The following is a 20,176-nucleotide window of genomic DNA, read 5'->3' on the forward strand; positions in this document are numbered from 1 at the left end:
ACTTGGATATATCAGGAAAAGAAGTCACAGATTTATTCCATTGAATGAAATTGGGTCCAAAATTAAATTTTTCTAAGGTTTTAAATAAATAATTCCATTCAACCCGATCGAAGGCCTTCTTAGCGTCTAAGGATTCACACAGTCCGATATCTCCTTAAAAGGAGAATAGATAACATTTAATAAACGACGAATACTGAAGTGGGAATATTGATTTTTAATAAATCCAGTCTGATCATCAGAAATGATAGATGGTAAAATATTTTCAATCCTACGAGCCAGAACTTTGGATAAGATTTTAGTAGCAACATTAAGTAAGGAGATTGGTCTGTATGAAGAGCATTCAGCTGGGTTCTTATTCTTTTTAAGGATAAGTGAAATAGAAGCTTCAAAAAAAGATTGTGGCAGTCTACCCAACTTAAAGGAATCCGAAAAGACTGAACATAAATGAGGTATAAACAGTGAGGAAAAAGCCTTATAAAATTCTCCAGAAAACCCATCAGGACCCGGAGCCTTCCCCGAATGCAATGAACGCACAGGCTTGGCAATTTCCTCATAAGAAATAGGTTGATCCAACTGTTTCGGTTATCAACAGAAAGTTTAGGAATGTTTAATTGGTCTAAAAAATTATTCATTACAGTATTATCTTTAAGATAATACGAAAGACTAGAAATCACAGATGAACACAGTATAGGAAAGTACATGGTTATGCACTTTGATAGAAGGAATAAAGGCATAAACTAATTTCGAAGTGGGGAGAAAATTCGGAAATCAGAGGTGCACTGGGACTTGGGAGTCCTTGTGCAGGATTACCTGAAGGTTAACTTGCAGGCTGAGTCACTAGTAGGGAAGACAAATGCAATGTTAGCATCCATATTGAGAAGAGCAGAATACGAAAGCAAGGATGTAGTACTAATACTTCGCAAGGCATTGGTCAGACACCATTTAGAGTATTGTGAGCAGCTTTAGGCCCCATATCTAAGAAAGGATGTGCTGGCATTGAAGAGAGTCCAGAAGAGGTTTACGAGAATGATTCTGGGAATGAATGGGTTAGCAAATGAGGAGTGTTTGATGCCCTGGACCTCTCCTCACTGGAGATTAGAAGAATGGGAAGGAGAGGATCTTATTGAAACCTACCAAATATTAAAAGGCCTGCAGAGAGTGGGCATGTAGATGATGCTTCCAATAGTGGTGGATTTAAGGACCAGAGGGTACAGCCTCAATGTCCCTTTGGAATGAAGACAAGGAGGAATTTCTTTAGCCAGAGGGTGAATCTGTGGAATTCATTGTCACAGGTAACCGTGGAGGCCAGGTTATTGGTTACATTTAAAGCTGAGGTTGATAGGTTCAAGGTTATCTAGTCAATGAGGGAATAGGAGCCGTTACAGAATGAGAACAAAGGCAGAAGAACTTTGATAAAAGTATGCAGGAGTGTGAAATGCAGAGCTGGAAGTCATCCCCGGTTAGTTCTGGTTAGTGCTCCTGGCAGAGAAACCTCAGTGCTGGGAAGACATCATATCAGTTGCTTCACCTAGTCTCCCTCTTCTAGACTTATCACCTGGTCACACATGCAGTGTACAAACAAGGCCAACTTCACCTTTACTTTAAAGTGAGCACAGGAGGGTATTTTGAACAGGCAGACAGGGACACAACAAGCTCTAAATTGGTGCAGTTTAGCATCAGAATGAAATGCATTCTACGTGAACTATTTGTTATTGTGACCAAGCTGGTAAGTGTACTCTGGAATCACAATGATACACACAGCTGAAATGTATGATGCAGTTGTGCTGTAGAATGCTTTAACTCTTCCCAGATGAGCCAACGTGCATAGCTTAAATCCTTGGCCAAACTCGCCAAAGGGGAGGCGGACATTGCCCTCACTACATCTGGAACTGCACTTATCCAGACAAGTGGAGAACTTCTACAGCCTTTGTGCCAGCAGACGCTGGAAAGGATGTCTGTTAAATGAGAAACAGAAACATTGTATATGGCTTTCTTTAAGCTCATAGCGTCGACCAGTCTCTATATTATAGTGTTTATTTTATGTGCAAGATTCCACTGCCAATCTTTCGATGATAGACACTCACAGTGTTTGAGAGGCTGTTACTCAGGACTCAGCCACTCAATGTCCAGTGGCAGAAGGAGCTTTGACTGCACTCCTTCCTGAGAAAGCTTTGCATAAGTGCAACAAGCTGAAGAGTATCCATGGCATGTACTCCTGCAGTCTGGAGGTGCCAGTCAGCTGCATTCCCTTATCCCATTGAACTAGAAGACCAGGCTTTCACTTGCTCGGTGATCTCTCAGCAGCAATTGAAGCTTGTCTCAGTAGGCATCACTGGAAACAGACTTCAGACCAGATGGTCCTCTCATGCATAGTTGCTCGGCACAAACCTTGAAAGGGACTCCTGCGTCCTTCCCCAGACCTTCTTACAACGCTCCGGGTGATCATCTCCTCCTCAGCGTGTGCTGAGGGCAAAATGCCAATGGTTCTAAAAGGATCGGACAGATAGGGCCCATCTACTGCCAATCAAGCAAGGTCTTGATGCCCACTGGTGAGTTCTGGTAATAAGGCACTCTGCCAGATGTGTCTGTCAACTTGATCCATCCTTTCCTTCTCCTGGAGGCCCTGCCAGATGTTTCTGGTGGAACTATGAACAGAAGTGTTTTTCTGAAGAAGCTTTTCCATAAAAGACAAGTTGTGTAGCAAAGTCCAATGGGGTGGAGCATTATACAACAATGATACAAGGTCAGGCCCATCCTTGGAAACATAGGTTACAGGTAGAACATTAGCATGTGGTGACACCTGGTGTTTGGGAGTACTTCAGTCTATGCACGGCCTAATGCAGCCACACACAAAGATATCAATCAGAACAGATACTTCTCCCCCATTCTCTACAGACTTGTACGTCATAATCTGTTGGATACTCTCTGCCTTGGATCCCCAGGATGGTCCCTTGGGAGACTGCTACAGCAGAGGCTGTACCTGCGCCATGTACAGCGCACTGAGCTGCCTTGCACCAGATGACCAGGATCATGCTCACTTCAGAGACGGGACATCCTTCCCATATTCCCAATCTTCATCCACTCCACTCCAGCCAACTTCTGCTCCGTGCCCCAACTCCTAGGTGGCAGATCCTCGGCACCTTCAAGTAGTCAGCTTTGACAGTGAAGGGAACCAGGTGCTAATGACCATGGCTTCAGTCTCCTGCGGAAGACTCTGGCCCCCAAGGCCAACTCTGACCGGTTTGCGGATGCTAAGCAGTCTGCAGAGTGACAATGGGTCCGAGCAGAGGATGGCAACGTTGTTCGTGTCCGTAAAGACTGCTATCTTTGTGATCAGCTCAAGTGGGAAGGTCGAAATAAGAACAGAGATTGCTGGAAATGCTCAGCTGGCACACGCTTGCATTGGTGAGACGCATTTCTGCCTTTTATTTCAGACTTCTAGAATTGGCAATAGCGTATCTTTGATTTTCAATGTCGTCTGAGCTTTGATGGCTGTGTGCTCGAGCCAGGTCTCACTCTGCCATCATCCCAGTGGCCAAGGTTCTGCTGGAAAGAGGCGCACCTCCTTTTTTGTTCATCCTTATCTCCCTTTCCCCTTCCTCCCCCTCCTCATGAGACTGAACTGGGCTGCAAGAGCAAGGCAAAGGCTAGGGAGCGCGTGGTGAGTAACTCACTTCCTGATTGTCCCCATCCGCAAGCGGCGTGACAGAATACTCACCACCTGCCTGTTCAACTGCACGCAAGTAGCTCAACGCAAACGCGAATTAGTAGCCCACTCGGTAGACACTTCATCCACATTCCCTCACTCCACCTCCAGCAGACATCAGCAGCTGTGAGGGTCACCAACAAACCCAGGCGCAGGAATCACAGAGACTTCGGCAATTCGAACAAAGCTGAAGATTTATTACAGAGACACCGACAGAAGTTCAGTCAGGCCACCCAGAATCTTGACCAACTATAATCACTCTTGATACACTCAGTCTGAGTTTCACCAGACAAGGAACCACAACAACCCAGAAAGACAGGTTGGCAAGCCCCCTGAAACACACCTCGGAGCAGATAAGAATTCAGGACCAATCAGTCAACATAGGTGTCCAAATGAAACAATAATCTCCAAAGCCAACAACTACAGTACAAGACATTAGCACCGTGCTAATTGACTGATCCCAAATCGAATAAAAGTGATAAATACAAAGAGAGTTTAACAGTCCCTAGGATCCAAAATGAGGCACCTGCAACACAAAGTAAAGAGCCAGAGCTAGTCCAAAGACAGACAATTAGACATAAAAGGTAAACAATCCAAGGAACACTACATACCCACCAGGTGACACTGAGAAAATACAGCTCACATACTAACAGGAATAAAATCCTTTTTTAAAAAAATGACCCCTGGTTGTAATGGCAGAAGTGCGTCCCATCTGCAAGACGCACTACAGCAACGTATCAAGACTCAATAGAGAGCACTTTCCAAATCCACGACCTCTACCAGCTGGATGGAGCATAGAGACTCCACTGCCCGGAAGTTGCTCTCCAAGCTACACACTATCCTGACCCAAGAATTATATCGCCGTTCCTTCACTGCCACTGCATCCAGTCCCTGGAACTTCCCCTTTGACAGCATCGTGGCTGCACCCAATCTTCAAAGACTGCGGTGGTTCGAGAAAGGAACTCGAAACCTTTGTAAGGGCAACTGGGAACAGGGGATTAAACGTGGCTCAGCTGCAAATTCCGTGTCCCTTAAGTGAACAGGAGGTATAGTGTCACACGACAGTCAAATAACAGAGTCTGTAATGGAGGTGAAGATCCTTTCGGGATCCGGAGGGGCCACATCAGCTCGGGTATCTGGTGCAGCTTATGACCCTAAAGTTCCTTGTGGCTTTGTGCTTTATACTGTACGTGTGCTCAGCCACACCTGCAGGCAGGAACAATTAAATCGGAGAGCAGGATCCAGGGGCAGCCTTGCCCCCACCCCAGCTTAACACTATGGTCAAGAGACCGAGAAATAGTCTGTGACAGACTATATGCACCAGTTTATAGCTACGCAATGACCACTTTGCGGTTATAATAGCTGCATTATCATTGTTTCTGCAGATGACATTTATTAATCATCAAAGAGAATCACAACTTTGCCGCAGGTTTTGGAGGCGTGTCTGCCTCAGTGACCCGGACAGCTATGGTGGCTGGAGTCAGGGCTTTCTGCCCCTGCTCTTGGTAGGGTCGAAGGGCAGAGGCCAGACAGACAGGTCAAAGGGCAAAGGCCAGACAGACAGGTCAGAGGGCAGAGGCCAGACTGAGATTGGTCCACCCGTCTTCCCGGTTTTTTGGGGGGGGGCAGGGTTCAACTCAGGGTCAATAACCTTCACTGGTAAAAACAAAAACGTCACGGAAACAGCAATGAAGATTCCTTACGGGACCCTTCATTGCTGCCCTAAATGCCAGAGGTGGAATGAGCAGTAAGTAAGAAAGATCTGAAATAAGGATGGCTTGATGCAGCTTTGACTTATTGGCTGTCTTGACTGAGGTGGCCGAGTGTTCAGCTTTGAGAGTGGTTTAGTTCCATACAGAGGTAGAAGCCGAACTGTGAGACGATGAGAAGAAGATGGAGTACGGTAAGTGAAATCAGTGGCTATCAGAAAAACAAGGCGGGATGCTTAACAGAAGCGTTTTACTGCCACCAAGATGAGGAGTCCTATTCAGAGCACTGTTTCCGTGTGGGATACTCTGGCATTGAATGTCAGCTCCTATAATCATGCTTAGCTATGTTCAGTATGCACTCCTTCACAGGGAGTTGATGAAATTAGGGCAGGATTAGAAAACTGGTCTTGCCCACACTAATAAAAAAATACATGCAGTGATAAACAGAAGTAGCTTAATTAAGTCAACAACAGTTGACCTCTTAGATTTCTAGAGCTTTGGACAAGATATATGCCTAAGGGAAACTGTGGGCACACAAGATGGGCTTCAGGTAAAACAATAGGCTTTCCAAGAAGGCAAATGGATTAGGAAGGATTAAGAGAGATGAGGATGGGTAAGGAGAAAATCCTTCAGTATTGTGGATAGACTGGAAGTATTTTAGAGGAGCAAAGAAATTAACAAGTGTAGGTTCAGCTGGGTATGAGAAATAGGAACTTTTGTGCTAAGGGGAACTTGTCATGGCTGCATTGTTCATTGGGGAAATGCAGACCCTCACCATTAACCCTACAGGTATTAATTTCATCTTTGCCTTGAGCCAGGGAAAGAATAGGGAACAACAGTCACTACTTTTCAGGTGGAATAGAAAGGAAAAATGTGAATTTTGGGGAATCTCTGGCCCATCATCTTCACCAGCAGGTCTGCAACAGACCCAGCATCAGTATGGGCTGTCTCATCACCCCTTCTTATTCTGGCTTCCGACTCCTTCCTTCCTAGTCCTGAGGAAGTGTCCCAGCTCGAAACTTCAACTGTTTATTCCCCTCCCGACTCACTACTTCCAGCACTTTGTGTGTGTGTTGCTCATCACCGTAATAACCTTTATCAATCTTTCTCTCCATGATATTTCTCCAGTAAGTGTCCTGCTGACGAGGAACTAAACTACAGGATAAAACTGATATTACCGCCACACCAGGGCAAAGGTCACCCCAACCTCAGTTACCCGAGCTGCCATGCGTCAGTGTTCCAAACTGAACCCCAAGCTCACTAAAGCAACAGTTTATATAAAAGCTGATGAGCCTCCTACCTAAGTCAATGATTGGCAGCAAAGACAAGCCCAGTGGTAGCTCAGTCTTGGATAATAAGAGGATGTGAGCTGATTGAAAGTATAATACACAGAAAGCAAGAAGTAATTCCTGTGTCTGTGGGAAATATTAATCACAGGGGAGAGGCTACACCACTGGGGCACCATCTCCAACTGACAAGCTATTGAAATGTGTCTGTCTTGTTAAGAGCATGAGATCTACAGTACATCGTGATCAGAGCTTGTTCTATTTCACGTAGAAAATGGGGATTTTTTTGGAAAAAAGGTCCGGAGAAGAGATGTTTTGCTGAAAGCTTGTCTGTTACTTTGAGATGAACAGCAAAAAAAAATAGATCAAATACCAGACTGGAATTTGGAGATAACTCGTATTTCATATAGGTTGCAGTGCCATAATCCCCATCCTTGGAGTGCAGGTAACCTACTAAACTGCTCCACACATCAGCCCAGATGCACATCGGCCTCACACCTTGGTAATCACGCAGGTTAAATACTTCCCAATTAGAAGGGAAAACACCAAGGAATGAATCCTCTAACCAACTAAGTTCAAAGTTCAAAGTAAATTTACTATCAAACTACACACATCACCATATACAACCCAGAGATTCATTTCTCGCAGGCATACTCAATAGAATAATAACCACAACAGGATTGATGAAAGACCACACCAACTTGGGCATTCAACAAGTGTGCCAAAGGCATAACCTGTGCAAGTAGAAACAGGAAGTAGCAATAATAATAATAATAAGTATCAAGAACTTGACATGAAGAGTCCTTGAAAGTGAATCAATAGGTTGTGAGAACATTTCAGTGATGGACCGAGTGAAGTTATCCCCTTTGGTTCAAGGACCTGATGGCTGAGGGGTGATAACTGTTCCTGAACTTGGTGGTGTGAGACTTGAGGCTCCTGTACCTTCCTGATGGCAGCAGTGAGAAGATAGTGTGGACTGGGTGGCGGTAGCTTAGGAAAACGTGCATGTTATAAGGAGGTAAAGTGGTTAGTGCAGCAATGAGTAGTTTGGATGAGAACCATAAGGAGGAAGTTAGAAATGCAAAAGAGATGTGTGAGAAATGGCAACAGAATTACAACTTGACAAAGGCTTTTAGAAGTACATAAGGAGTCAATGAATAGTTTAATAAAGGTGGAATCCAGTTAAAGATTTTACTGTAATGCAGTGGGCTAAATCATACTCAATTATCCCTGGCCTTGCTCTCTCCCCACACCCATACTAGCATGAGTCCAATCCTCTGAATTTTTAAAGCATTGGAAACAAACTATAGCATTAAAGGATCATTAAACGTATTAAAATACAGTAAACACTATAAAATATGATCAAACAGACTTCCCTGCGCCAGGCCTGGCTGGCAGTAGAGGCCCCAGTGGGAATCTGAAGAATCCCAGCCTGATCCATCTTGGGCACAGTCCTTCCCACCATTGACAGCACGTACAGCATTACGATACCTCAATACCTCATTACGATGGCATTTATCATTAAGGATTCAACCATCTGGGACGAGGTGTTACAGATCCTGAAGTCCCCCACCAGCAGGTTCAAGACTTTTCCTACAACAGTTATTTTCTTGAAATGATCGACACAACCCCAACCTTACCACAACAGCGGAAATCTATGGGCCACTTCTTGTACCACCGAAGACTTGCCTTCTATTGTACCTTTGCTTTCTTTGCACTAAGTACTTGTATTGCAGAGTCTTTTGTTTCTTCTACTTTCACTGGTATAAATGTACGTCTAACGTAAATGCTCTGTGTTGTCTGTAACTACCTGCCTATGGTGCTGGTGCAAGTGACTCGACTTGACTTGACAGCTGGCCTTCACCACCGGGCTGTACATTGACAACGCGACAATGCTCAGCTTGTCCTGGACGTACAACTGATCTACGCAACCCTGAGATGAATTTGCCTTCAAATGGTCAAAGTCGGTGTTCGAGCCACAGCCAGTTCATTTCAGCCTATTATCTTTCTGTACCTTTCTGCGTGAGTCCCATTTCCACTTCTGGGAAAGGAAAACAGAACCCTTCTAGCTTTGTCTGCCTGCCTTTACTGACACCATGACAGTGTTTTAAAGAAGGACTATGCCTGACCAATCATTATCCCTCACAACATGAGCATATCCCATGTTGTTGTTTATTAGTGGCTGCTTTGTGTAGGCTGTACTCCCTGCATTTGCACTATGACTACACTTTAGAAGAACTTCATTTATTTAATGTGCTTCAGGACAGCAAAAGATCACAGAAGGAACCATGGAAGTCCAAGATCCTCCTTTGCCTTGGGATTCCCTGCCTGCCCAGTGTTTCAAATTCAATGTCTCCCTCCACTATTTCATTCCAACACAAGAGTCAGGATGACATAACTCTTCACATTGCCACAGCCTGCATAGCTCAGCTTGGTTACAGCTGCCTGCTGCTTCTCAATTCACATCACCTCTATATGATCTGCTTTATGCTGTGGTGTAGTCCTTCGCTGGGTCACCACCCCTTCATCTTAACTTCTCAATTTAAAACAACAATTAATTGTCAGGTCTGCCTCAGTTTTGCAGTGAATAAAATTAATGCATGCCACAATACAGGTGGTACAGGACAATGGGTTAACGTTTCACCATAACTCTAATTAAGTTGGACCAAGGAATCTTGAATTAAATTTACCGCGTTTTCTGGGAGAAAATATTAGCCTTTGCACCCAAAACCGTCCAAATTTTCTTGCGGAGCTCTCCACGGATTATGGTCGGGAGGAGGCATCCGTGCTGGTGTGCTCCACCGGAGGCAGTGTTGCGTGGTGTCCGAGCTGGGCTCAGTGCTGCCCCCCAGTGTTCACTTGGCAGAAAATAAGCCGTATTATATTTGACTGCAGGTTCTTGGACTATATATTTTTCTGTGTAACTGTGATTTACTGATAACTTACATGAGCTGTATGTGTTTTGTGCTGTAGATGATATTGGGACTGTGCCTTAGAGTAACACTGTTCGGCTGTTTTCATGGGTATTCATGTATGGCTGAATAACAATTAAACATGAACTATGAACTAAACATGTGGGTCTAGAATGGAGGTTGATACCTCACTATTCTTCCTCGACTCCTCGCGCTTCCATCAATCCATAAGGAGTCTAGGTTATACTTATATAGAGTCATTTGAAGAGCCTTCCAAGACATCATCTTCATTACTGTAGGGCCACAGTAAACTTCAGCCACAAGTTATCATTACATATTTGTGCATCAGTAATATGATTTAATAATCATTTATGGAAAACCTGTTATGAAGCAATAATGAACAAGAGAAAATCTGCAGATGCTGGAAATCCAAGCAACACACACAAAATGCTGGAGGAACTCAGCAGGCCAGGCAGCATCTATGGAAAGGACATTTCGGGCCGAGACCCTGCTTACAAGGGTAAGTGCCAGGAGAGAGAGGTCAGTGGGGAGGGACGAATGGGCAAAGGAGTTGCATAGCAGAAGACTGCTAATGTACTGCCTTGTTCAAACAGAGCCCAGCCCCAGTCAAGCTGATTTCACTAGCAGGGGAGCTTTTATAGACTAACACACTTTCTGGAAGAAGGGTCCCGGCCTGAAATGTCAACTGTTTATTCATTTCCATAGAATCTGCCCGACCTGCTGAGTTCCTCCAGTATTTTGTATGTGTTGCTTTGGATTTCCAGCATCTGCAGATTTTCTTGCGTTTATGCTTTACAGACAGTAACTTGGCACAGAACTGGTTGGCACCAGAAAGAAAAATTAAGTGAAAATTGGCATACATTTATTAAAGGCAAATCGCATATAATCAACTTGGTTGAGCTCTTTAACTGAAGTAGCTGAGATGGCTGATGACACAGTGTTGGTAACAATTTGTATATTTGATTTCCAAAAAGCCTCCAAGTAATTTAATGAAATGTCTAATTATTGACAAGTCCACAAAATAGAAACTCATGAGACTGAACAGACATCGACTGCGTGGATACAAAATTGGCTAAGGGGCAGAAAGCAGAGAAGAGTGGTGAAAGATTGTTTTTCAGTTTGAGAGGAAGTGCAGTCAAATCCTACAGAGCACGACTGGAATTGCTGGCCTTTTCACATACATTACAGACTGGACTTATGCAAACTGATTTTGCTATAAAGTTTGTATTTGACACAAAACTCAAAAATATATTACTCAGCATTTAGTATTGTGACAGACTTCATGAGATCAGAGAATACTGATGAAATGGGCAGATTAATTTTTATGCAGGGAAGTGTGAAACGGACAACTTGGCTTATCATGGACCCCATGGCTTTCCAAAACGTGCTTCTTAAAATGTTCTGCTAAGTCTCTCCTACAGGCCACTATTGAAACTATATTGAATGCTATATCACAGCTCATGTCTAACAAGATTCTCCACATCTTGATGAGAGGGCATTAAAATGAAACATTAATTCTGCTTCACTCCCACAGGTGCTGCCTTTCCCCTTACTTTATGAGGATTATCCTAATTGCTTAAGCTGTTTACTAACCATCCTGCCGCTGAAGGAGCTACTCTCTCCTTTCCCTCCCCAAAATCATTTTGTACACTTCAGTGAAATCTCTGCTCTAAGAAGAACCATCCTAGTTTCTCCTCACGACTGGTCTTTCACCTCTGAACCCCTGTCAAAGCTTTGATCTCCTCCATGAAGATTGAGGGGGGGGTCTTATTGAAACGTATAAAATTCTAAAGGGATTGGACAGGCTAGATGCAGGAAGATTGTTTCCGATGTTGGGGAAGTCCAGAACGAGGGGTCACAGTTTAAGGATAAAGGGGAAGCCTTTTAGGACCAAGATGAGGAAAAACTTCTTCATACAGAGAGTGGTGAATCTGTGGAATTCTCTGCCACAGGAAACAGTTGAGGCCGGTTCATTGGCTATATTTAAGAGGAAATTAGATATGGCTCTTGTGGCTAAAGGGATCAGGGGGTATGGAGAGAAAGCAAGTACAGGGCTCTGAGTTGGATGATCAGCCATGAACATACTGAATGACGGTGCAGGCTCGAAGGGCCGAATGGCCTACTCCTGCACCTATTTTCTATGTTTCTATGTGGTCAGGACTGATCACAATACTCTAGCTAATCCGCAGTCCCTAACCATTTACCACAAAGTTCTTGCTCTTGCATCTATAACTCACTAATTCCATTCAGGAAGGGATCAATCTGATTTAGATGCAATTCCAAGTCCACGTGACCACATTGGCTCTTAATGCATGGGCAGGGTGGGGGGGGGGGTTAGAAATGTCATCCATATCCTCTTTGTAAACACAAGCTCATCTGCCAGCATCACAAAGCAGAAACAGCCATGCAAGTAAACATTGCAAATCTCCCACTAATAAGCAGGGGGACCCAACTTTCATTGAACAAAACTGAGCAAATTAATTGTAAGATCAGGCCCATCATCAATTAACACATATCCAGACGCTTTAGAAGATTCGTAGGTTACTAGTTACACAGACTGTGCTAAGTGCTCGATTTAATGGAACAGTGCATTAATCCCCAAGCTGTGGTCATCACACTAGCTGTGTATTAATGCTAGTTTCATTTGAAATCAATCCCACTCTTTAAACTGTCCTCGGTGCCCCAGAGACGCCAGTTTGATTCTCCTCCTACCTGTCAGTGCTTGGGAGATCGCTGAACTGGGAATAGTCGCGGCATCCTGAGGAACAGTGCTGGTGTCTGGCTCTGGAGTGCTTAAGGTGGGCGAGATGGGTGGAGGATTTTGTGGAATACGGGGCTTCCTCTGCCATAACAAGAAAGAATTTGAAATGACCGGCGAAATTTTAAAAAAAAAAATATTCTGATTACTTTTGCCTGCATTTATCATACCTGAGCAGATGTCACCGCTTACGTTATGAAGGAGCAAGCTAACTTAACAGAAAGAACATTTGCGCTAATAACAACCTCAGGGTAGAGTGAAGTACTTTTGAGGTGCACACTACTAAAAGAACACAAGGTCACTTTTCACTAATTATCAGGTCAACCACAGGATGCTGTTATGATATTTACAGCCTTATGACTCAAAATTTACAACTTATAACTTATATTCAACAAGTCATATTTTCCACTGATAAGACACAAGCTCCAAAGTTGTCAATGGTCACCACTTCTCTTGGGAGGGGTATTGAATGTGAAACTCCATGTAATGCTGTCCTTTACAGACCAGGTGAAATGGTTGGGTGATGTAACATCGCTTGCTATGACTCAAGACAAATTACTAAGTTTTTTGCATGTCAGTATTTTAAACATTCCCTTTATCTGTTTCTATGTATTGTGAACTTAAAATATGTTTAAATATTTCCGTATTTGGTGGAAAAGTAAGAGGCAAAAGTCCGATTAAAGATGAGTTACTGTGGCAAGGATCTAGTGTGCAAAGGTATGCAAAATGCAACTAAATAAATGGATGATCTAGCAAGGATCCTGCCCCGTGCTTGCAATTTGATACACCAAATCTCTCAAAACAAATAGTGTATTGTGCCAGTTGATCATTCTGTACAATAAACTCATGTGTGTTGAATCTACTTCAGAAATGCTTCATCACTGGAGGACATTCTAAGTTTGCACCCAGCCTTCAATCTGGACCCAATTCACCCACTGGTTCAGCTTCAAACATCACCCTGCTCCTTTTCAACTATGTTTTTTAACACCACATCCTTAGGCTGATGCATTTCAGACCATAAACACCCGCTGCATGAACACTTTCTACCCATCTTCACTCCATATAACCATGTAGCAATTACAGCACGGAAACAGGCCATCTCAGCCCTTCTAGTCCATGCCGAACGCTTACTCTCACCTAGTCCCACCGACCTGCACTCAGCCCATAACCCTCCATTCCTTTCCTGTCCATCTACCTATCCAATTTTACTTTAAATGACAATACCGAACCTGCCTCTACCACTTCTACTAGAACTCATTCCACACAGCAACCACTCTCTGAGTAAAGAAATTCCCCCTCGTGTTACCCTTAAACTTTTGCCCCCTAACTCTCAACTCATGTCCTCTTGTTTGAATCTCCCCTACTCTCAATGGAAAAAGCCTATCCACGTCAACTCTATCTATCCCCCTCATAATTTTAAATACCTCTATCAAGTCCCCCCTCAACCTTCTACGCTCCAAAGAATAAAGACCTATCATGTTCAACCTTTCTCTGTAACTTAGGTGCTGAAACCCAGGTAACAGTCTAGTAAATCTTCTCTGTACTCTCTCTATTTTGTTGACATCTTTCCTATAATTCGGTGACCAGAACTATACACAATACTCCAAATTCGGTCTTACTCGCCACCAGTTCATTTTAAATCTGTGACCTTTGATTAGTAAGACTCCCACTTCCAGCTGAGCCCAACGATAGGGATCATGAGCTCTCAGACACACATCCAATTATAGCTTTTACAAATGTGACTAACTCCTAGTTTGGCAGAATCCGGTAGCTTCCCTCGACTGGGGAGAGTCTGTATCACAGAGGAAATCAGAATGAATGAGCAAAGGACCTCACGCAGCCCTCAATGTCAGACCTTGATTAAAATCAGTCTATTGTGGTCAAGCACTGGCCACTCAGTTTGTTCACCTCTACATGTTAGACTCTAGAGGTTCAAGATTCATTTATTATCAAAGAATGTAGAAACCATACAACCCTGAGATTTGCTTCCTCACAGGTAATCGCAAAGCAAGATCTTTCAAGATGCTTTGCCAAAATGTTCACAAATCAGAGAGTGGAGATCCCTTTTCACAATTCTATACTACACTTTAAAGTGGTTCGCCATCACCAGGATAGAACTAAATGTGAGTTTCTTCCCATATTTGTAGAAAATTTTAATAACTGGCTTTTGCTTGTGCAATGAGGCCTTGGAACGCTTGGTTTCCTCAAGATGCTTCGTTTCTCCCAATTGTCCAGAAAGCAGAAAGAGGTATGGCGGGAAGGAGAAGAGACATGAATAGGGGAACAATTGGTAAAGTGTCTTTAAACTTGAGTTTTGTTTTAGTCCTGGTCAATGAGTAGAAAACAAACTATTGCTAAAAGGCTGATTATAAAGGCTGGAAGATAATTAGGGGAGGACGGAAATGTACATTACTACTGAAATGATATAGCACATTGGCTGTGCTTTTGCAAAGGTGAACTGGGAGTCGTGTTCCTACTACCTGTTCACACCACTGAGAAGGTGCAGAAGGCAGAAACCCACAAAGAGCACTTACACTCATGCAAGGAAAGCTACTTGGCTGGATGCCAGTCTCCACCGATTACACATCGCTGGCACATAACTGGCTAAATCATCAAAATGCAAGCAGCAAGTTGAAACCTCTGCCCTTTCAGCATGTCTCCCATCAGCTGTCTTCCTATGGCGGCCAATATACTGTGGAATCACCACTTGCACACGTCTGCCGAAGGAGGTTGTGCGACAGCTTTCTACTCCCCAATAATCTGTGATTTGTCAAAGCAGCAGGGACAGAGCAGTGACTGCTGACAGGCTGGCCCCTGTCGCTGATATGATGGGCACAGCTCGCTGTGGGAAGCAATGTCTCCAGCACACACAGCCAGCTCCAAACAGAAGGATCATGCCTCGGACTTCCCCTGCACTGGGAGGCGTTCAGATGGAGAGAAAGTGAGAAACATTAAACTCTGCGAAGCAGAGAAATAAAACTGAAGTGGAGTGCTCTTGTTTTAGTAGAGAGACTAAAGCAAAGGCTTTATTTTCTTATTAAAAATTGTGCAAACAAGGATGTATGCAAAAATTTAAATTAGACCATTTATTAGAGGAGAAATTAAATATATGCAAATGATATGCATATATGCATATACATGCATCCTTTAACATATTTTATGACTATTTGGTTGTGAGCTGGGAGGGCTGGTCCCAAGGTTCCTTCCCATCTTCGCACACAACTACCACTTACAATCAAGTATAGAGGACTTCCCTTTTAGTTACTACTATGAATTTTCCACACAATTTCCTACAGTGCTACTTGTTCTACTGCTCTCCCAGTGTTTGGTCTCAATGAAGCAATGAAACTAATTGTTCAGCACAGAATACCACAGGCAGCTGATGCCAAACCACCCATTTAACGTCAGTGCCCAAAGAGGAACTTCAAGCCTTACAAGAACACCCTGGCTCAAGTTCCACGTGAGTCACTCTATAAATACAACATAGGCGGCTGTTGGCATGGATGGGTAGATATCACGAACTCCTTAATATATCAAAACATGCCCAGTTTAAACTATACAGATCTAAATCACTTCTATATAATGTTACCTCCAAGTCAATGATCTGTGTTTAAAAAAAAACGGCTGTACTGTTATCAGACTGGAGAGGCAGACTGCTTTTTTGTGAAATGTTACATTAATATTAACTCCCTCTACTGCCGCATTGGCTGTTAATTGTATTCTGCTTCTTGAAAAATTGTGCAAAATGATTTAGCATTATCAACAAACAAGTTCATTTTGAACCTTCAAAAATTTGGGTAACAGTTGCTCAATCCTTTTTCAGGTATTTTTGATAGCTTCATACTAACTCTGTCTCACTCTGCTTTTTTTTTTACCATTTGGAAATTTAGAAACCAAAATTTAGAAATGCAAGGGGCAGCAGTAACAATACAGAACTGCTTTTTGAAACAAATCTCATTACTCTCACAACGGATTTCAATGCAGCCATCACCTTAACTTCAAACACATTTTCTCCTTTGCTATTTGTAGAAAATTCATAAACACATTCATTATAAAGGTACTTATAAAAATCGATTCCCAAAATAATGTTTAAATAAAAGAAATGTCGTCTCTTTTTCCCTTGCTCTTTAGTATTAATAGTCTAGGCAACTAAATGAGATTTAAAAACCTGAGGTTTATATCAGGCACAAAGCTTTTTTTTTGGCTGTTGCAGAAGCAGAGCAGAACAGTTAAGACTGACATTCTATGAAAATTAAATTACCCTGTTTCCTTAGTAACAAGTATGAGAAAGATCATTAATATGCACACACAGAATGGAGATAAAATATTAACAGGTTTAGCATAGTTAGTGCTCTGCCTGGCAGTCCTTAAAGTCTCTGCCTTCCACAGTCTTATGTAAACTGAAGTTATTATTTAGCTCATATTATATTTGAGATTCAATCTTGAACCATTTTGGTAGGGAGCACATGGATCTAATGATCGACTTAAAACACGAGTAAGATTGCCTGTTGAATTTTTAAACAATCTTAAGAGCATTATTACAAAAAAGCATCAAGTCGAAGATTCAATCCCAATTGTCGAACATTGTATTTCCTATAAGCTCGTATCATTTGACAAGGAGCAAAACATTCAATTGGTTATAACTTAACAACATCCCCAACACAGCTCTTAAATCAACTGATCCGTGCCACAAAATATGCATGTAATCCCTTGCGTAATCCACCTGATTTGCTCAATGCATCTGATTTTTGCCGGATCAAAAAAAAAAGTCGTCTTCGCAAATTTAAAAAAAACTTATCCACAAAGCTTTCACACAACTATCATTTTCTTTTTGGCTATTTGCCTCCTTAGTAGGACTTGAAACATTTGCGAGTGACTTCGAGCAATTTGCACCGAAGTGCACCCACCGTTCACTCCACTCAGTGGCGTGACGGGAACCCTGTCATAGATATTTACCTTGCTTCCAGGTTTTGGTCCTCGCTTCCTGGGTATTTTCAGGGGTATAATAGCTTTCGGAGCAGCTGCCGCAGCATTCTGCACGGCCAGTTTGTAGGCTGACTGAAGGAGCTCCTGTCTCCGCTTTCTCCCCGGCTTCCTCCCTCTTCGTCCGGGAGTGTGTTCTGACGACACTTTCATTGCAGACTGCATTTCACTCTCTTCAGATCGTGGTGGCGTGGGAGAAGCGATGCTCTTCAGGGTAGAAACGAAACAGGTGACAAAAAGAGACAGAAGACTTTAAATGGCAGGGAAGAAAATGGGTCTTAAAAAATCATTATGAATTCCACAATTTTTTAGCAGTGCGTGATAGTTCTCATGCTCGCTCTTTTTGTCATTCTTCCGCGTTTGATGTAATATTTTAAGCATTCTAGATACACATGCCCATAGTCAGATGTAAACCCATCTCGTAATAATGTACCCACTTGTGCGCGTCAGTAAGATTTATACTTAAATCATACAAAACAGAATTAAATTTGTTTGCAAAGCCGTTTTGTACTAAATCGCTATTTCGAAGTCAAGAATTACGATCATGCAGACACGCTGTCACTACATCTTGTTACCTTGTTACTAGACCTCTAAAGTAAGAGAGGCAGGAAGACAGTTATTGCTCGGGTACAATAAGCTGGCAAACCCCATCTTTGCAAAGCTGCTCGTTGTAAACCAGGACTCTGGCAGCCTAGTCTCCAGCTGCAAACATCTCATTAAACTAATGCATTCAGGGCAGAGCAGAAACTCGATTTGCCATGGCTACAACAGTGAATTTCCATTACGATGACAGCTTAAACCACATCATGTCCGGAAACCGACCAACCCTGTGCTTTCAGAAGGAGAGAGAGAGAGAGAGAAAAAAAAAATTACATGCACAAAATGAAGCCTACATGCGGTATATCTTCCTTCCTCTCAGTCAAGCTCAATAAGGAAATATTCTGCCGAGGGAGGAAAGAAAAATACAATTAAAATCAGAAAATAAGTAAAACAGATTTAGAATATAGCCTCTCCGAAATCATTCGGGTAGGTGGTTATGAATGAATACAAGCTACGATTGTATGTATTCTGTACACTTTTTTTGTGAGTGACAAGGTGGAGAAATCAAAATTATTGAGTTTTTAAACCCCCCCCCCCCCCAGCTCTCTGCTATTATTACAACATTTGCTAAACTATGCTGTTTCATGGCACTTAAAACACAATGCTTCTCAATCAGACATTTTTCTAGTGTTACACTTTCAGCTCCCCCATTTGGACCTCCTCCACTGTTTCCACGGAAACCACACTGAAAATGTCAAGTCAGCACTCCAGCGTCTGTCACTAACATTAACCTGCCCTCCCGTTCACATACGGGGAACTGGGTGTGTGGCAACGCGTGTTCTCCCCGGTTCTCACACTACAGCGGGGCCTCGCTGAGCGGCGAGGGTTCGCCCGGAGGCGGGCAGGAAGTTCCCAGCAAAGCAGCTGCTCCCAGATGCCGGTCGGATCATTGCGTCGGAGCACCATGCCGGCTGAGCGTCAACTCCAGCGGGACATGGGAAAAGAAAGCACAACTGGTTACCCGATATTGCCATTGCCCCTTGCCCGTTGAACCGACCTCAGTATTTAGTCCACTGTCTTGTCAGGACATCCAGTGTACAATTAAATTCTAGAATTCCATTGCAAAATAAACTACGGATCAATTTGTTTGAAATGTTATTCGGTTCTCCCCTTCTCCTCAATCCATCCCAAAGATCATGGCATTTAATGAACCTGTTAAATCATTTATTTTTAAGTGAAGATTTACAACCATTAGTCCCAGGCAAGTAGTTTAAATTGATATCTGACTGCTGACGAATAGCCATGTCGCCAAGTGGCATTCCGGATTCGAGCGTTGAATGTAAGCCAACATTTCAATGTAGTGCGAGGGAGGGCCGCAAGGTAGAAAGCCGCCTCCTTTCAGGTGGATGTAAAAACTTCCATGATGCTAGGTGAAAAGCAGGGGGTATGATGCCCTCGCCAATCGTCCTTTTGAAATCAATTCACGATTGTTGTGGGAAATTTCCCTGTACAACTTTCACTGCATCGTCTCCTAAGTGTCTGACCTGGCGGACGCATTAGTGTAAAGCCGCCATCTAGCTCCAAAGTAAATTTATTATCAAATGACATACATGCTACCATACACAAGCCTGAGATTCGTCTCCTTGCGAGCTTTACTCAATAACTCCATAACAGAATAACAGCCATAATAGAACCCATGAAAGGCTGCACCAAACTTGAGCGTTCAATCACTGTGCAAAAGACACAAACTGCAAATACGAAGAAAAAGAAATAATAATAATAAGTTGAAAGTGCGTCCATCGGTTGTGGGAACATTTCGATTATGAGGCAAGTGAAGTTGAGTGAAGTTATCCCCTTTGGTTCAAGAGCCTGATAGCTGAGGGGTAGTAACTGTTCCTGAACCTGGTGGTGTGAGTCCTGAGGCTCCTGTACCCTCTTCCTGATGGCAGCAGTGAGAGGAGACCATGGCCTGGGTGGTGGGGGTCCCTGATGGTGGGTGCTGCTTTCCTGCGATAACACTCCATGCAGATGTGCTCAGTGGTGGGGAGGGCTTTACCCGTGATGGACTGGGCCATATCTATTGCATTTTGTAGGGTTTTCTGCCCAAGGTCATTGGTGTTTCCATACCAGACTGTGATACAATAAAATTAGTTTTTATTGCACATTACCATTTCCCATCGCAAGATATTTGGGATGTAAAAGACCATGTTAAAGTTTTCCTGGTGCATCTTAGTGCTTTAAAGCTGTTGCTACAATGGGAA

The 20,176-nt window shown here is 43.1% G+C and overlaps 1 protein-coding gene across 3 annotated transcripts in view; it reads right to left on the reverse strand.

The window, feature by feature from the left end:
- scml4 (Scm polycomb group protein like 4) overlaps positions 1-18,824 on the reverse strand; it is a 158,080-nt gene extending 139,256 nt beyond the window's left edge. The window contains exons 1-4 of one of the 3 annotated variants that reach the window (XM_073055872.1): positions 18,727-18,824; positions 17,951-18,202; positions 17,349-17,582; positions 12,347-12,476 (exon numbers count right to left, since the gene is read on the reverse strand). In XM_073055872.1, coding sequence (XP_072911973.1) covers positions 12,347-12,476; positions 17,349-17,540 — 322 coding nt within the window. In that variant the 5' untranslated portion in view covers positions 17,541-17,582; positions 17,951-18,202; positions 18,727-18,824. Of the gene's footprint in view, positions 1-12,346; positions 12,477-17,348; positions 17,583-17,950; positions 18,219-18,248; positions 18,287-18,726 lie in introns of those variants that run through there. The other 2 variants (XM_073055874.1, XM_073055873.1) reach the window with 2 other exon arrangements.
- Between the last annotated feature and the right edge of the window lie 1,352 nt (positions 18,825-20,176).

This window comes from Hemitrygon akajei, chromosome 9 (assembly GCF_048418815.1).
Source record: "Hemitrygon akajei chromosome 9, sHemAka1.3, whole genome shotgun sequence".
In the NCBI taxonomy this organism is placed as follows: domain Eukaryota; kingdom Metazoa; phylum Chordata; class Chondrichthyes; order Myliobatiformes; family Dasyatidae; genus Hemitrygon; species Hemitrygon akajei.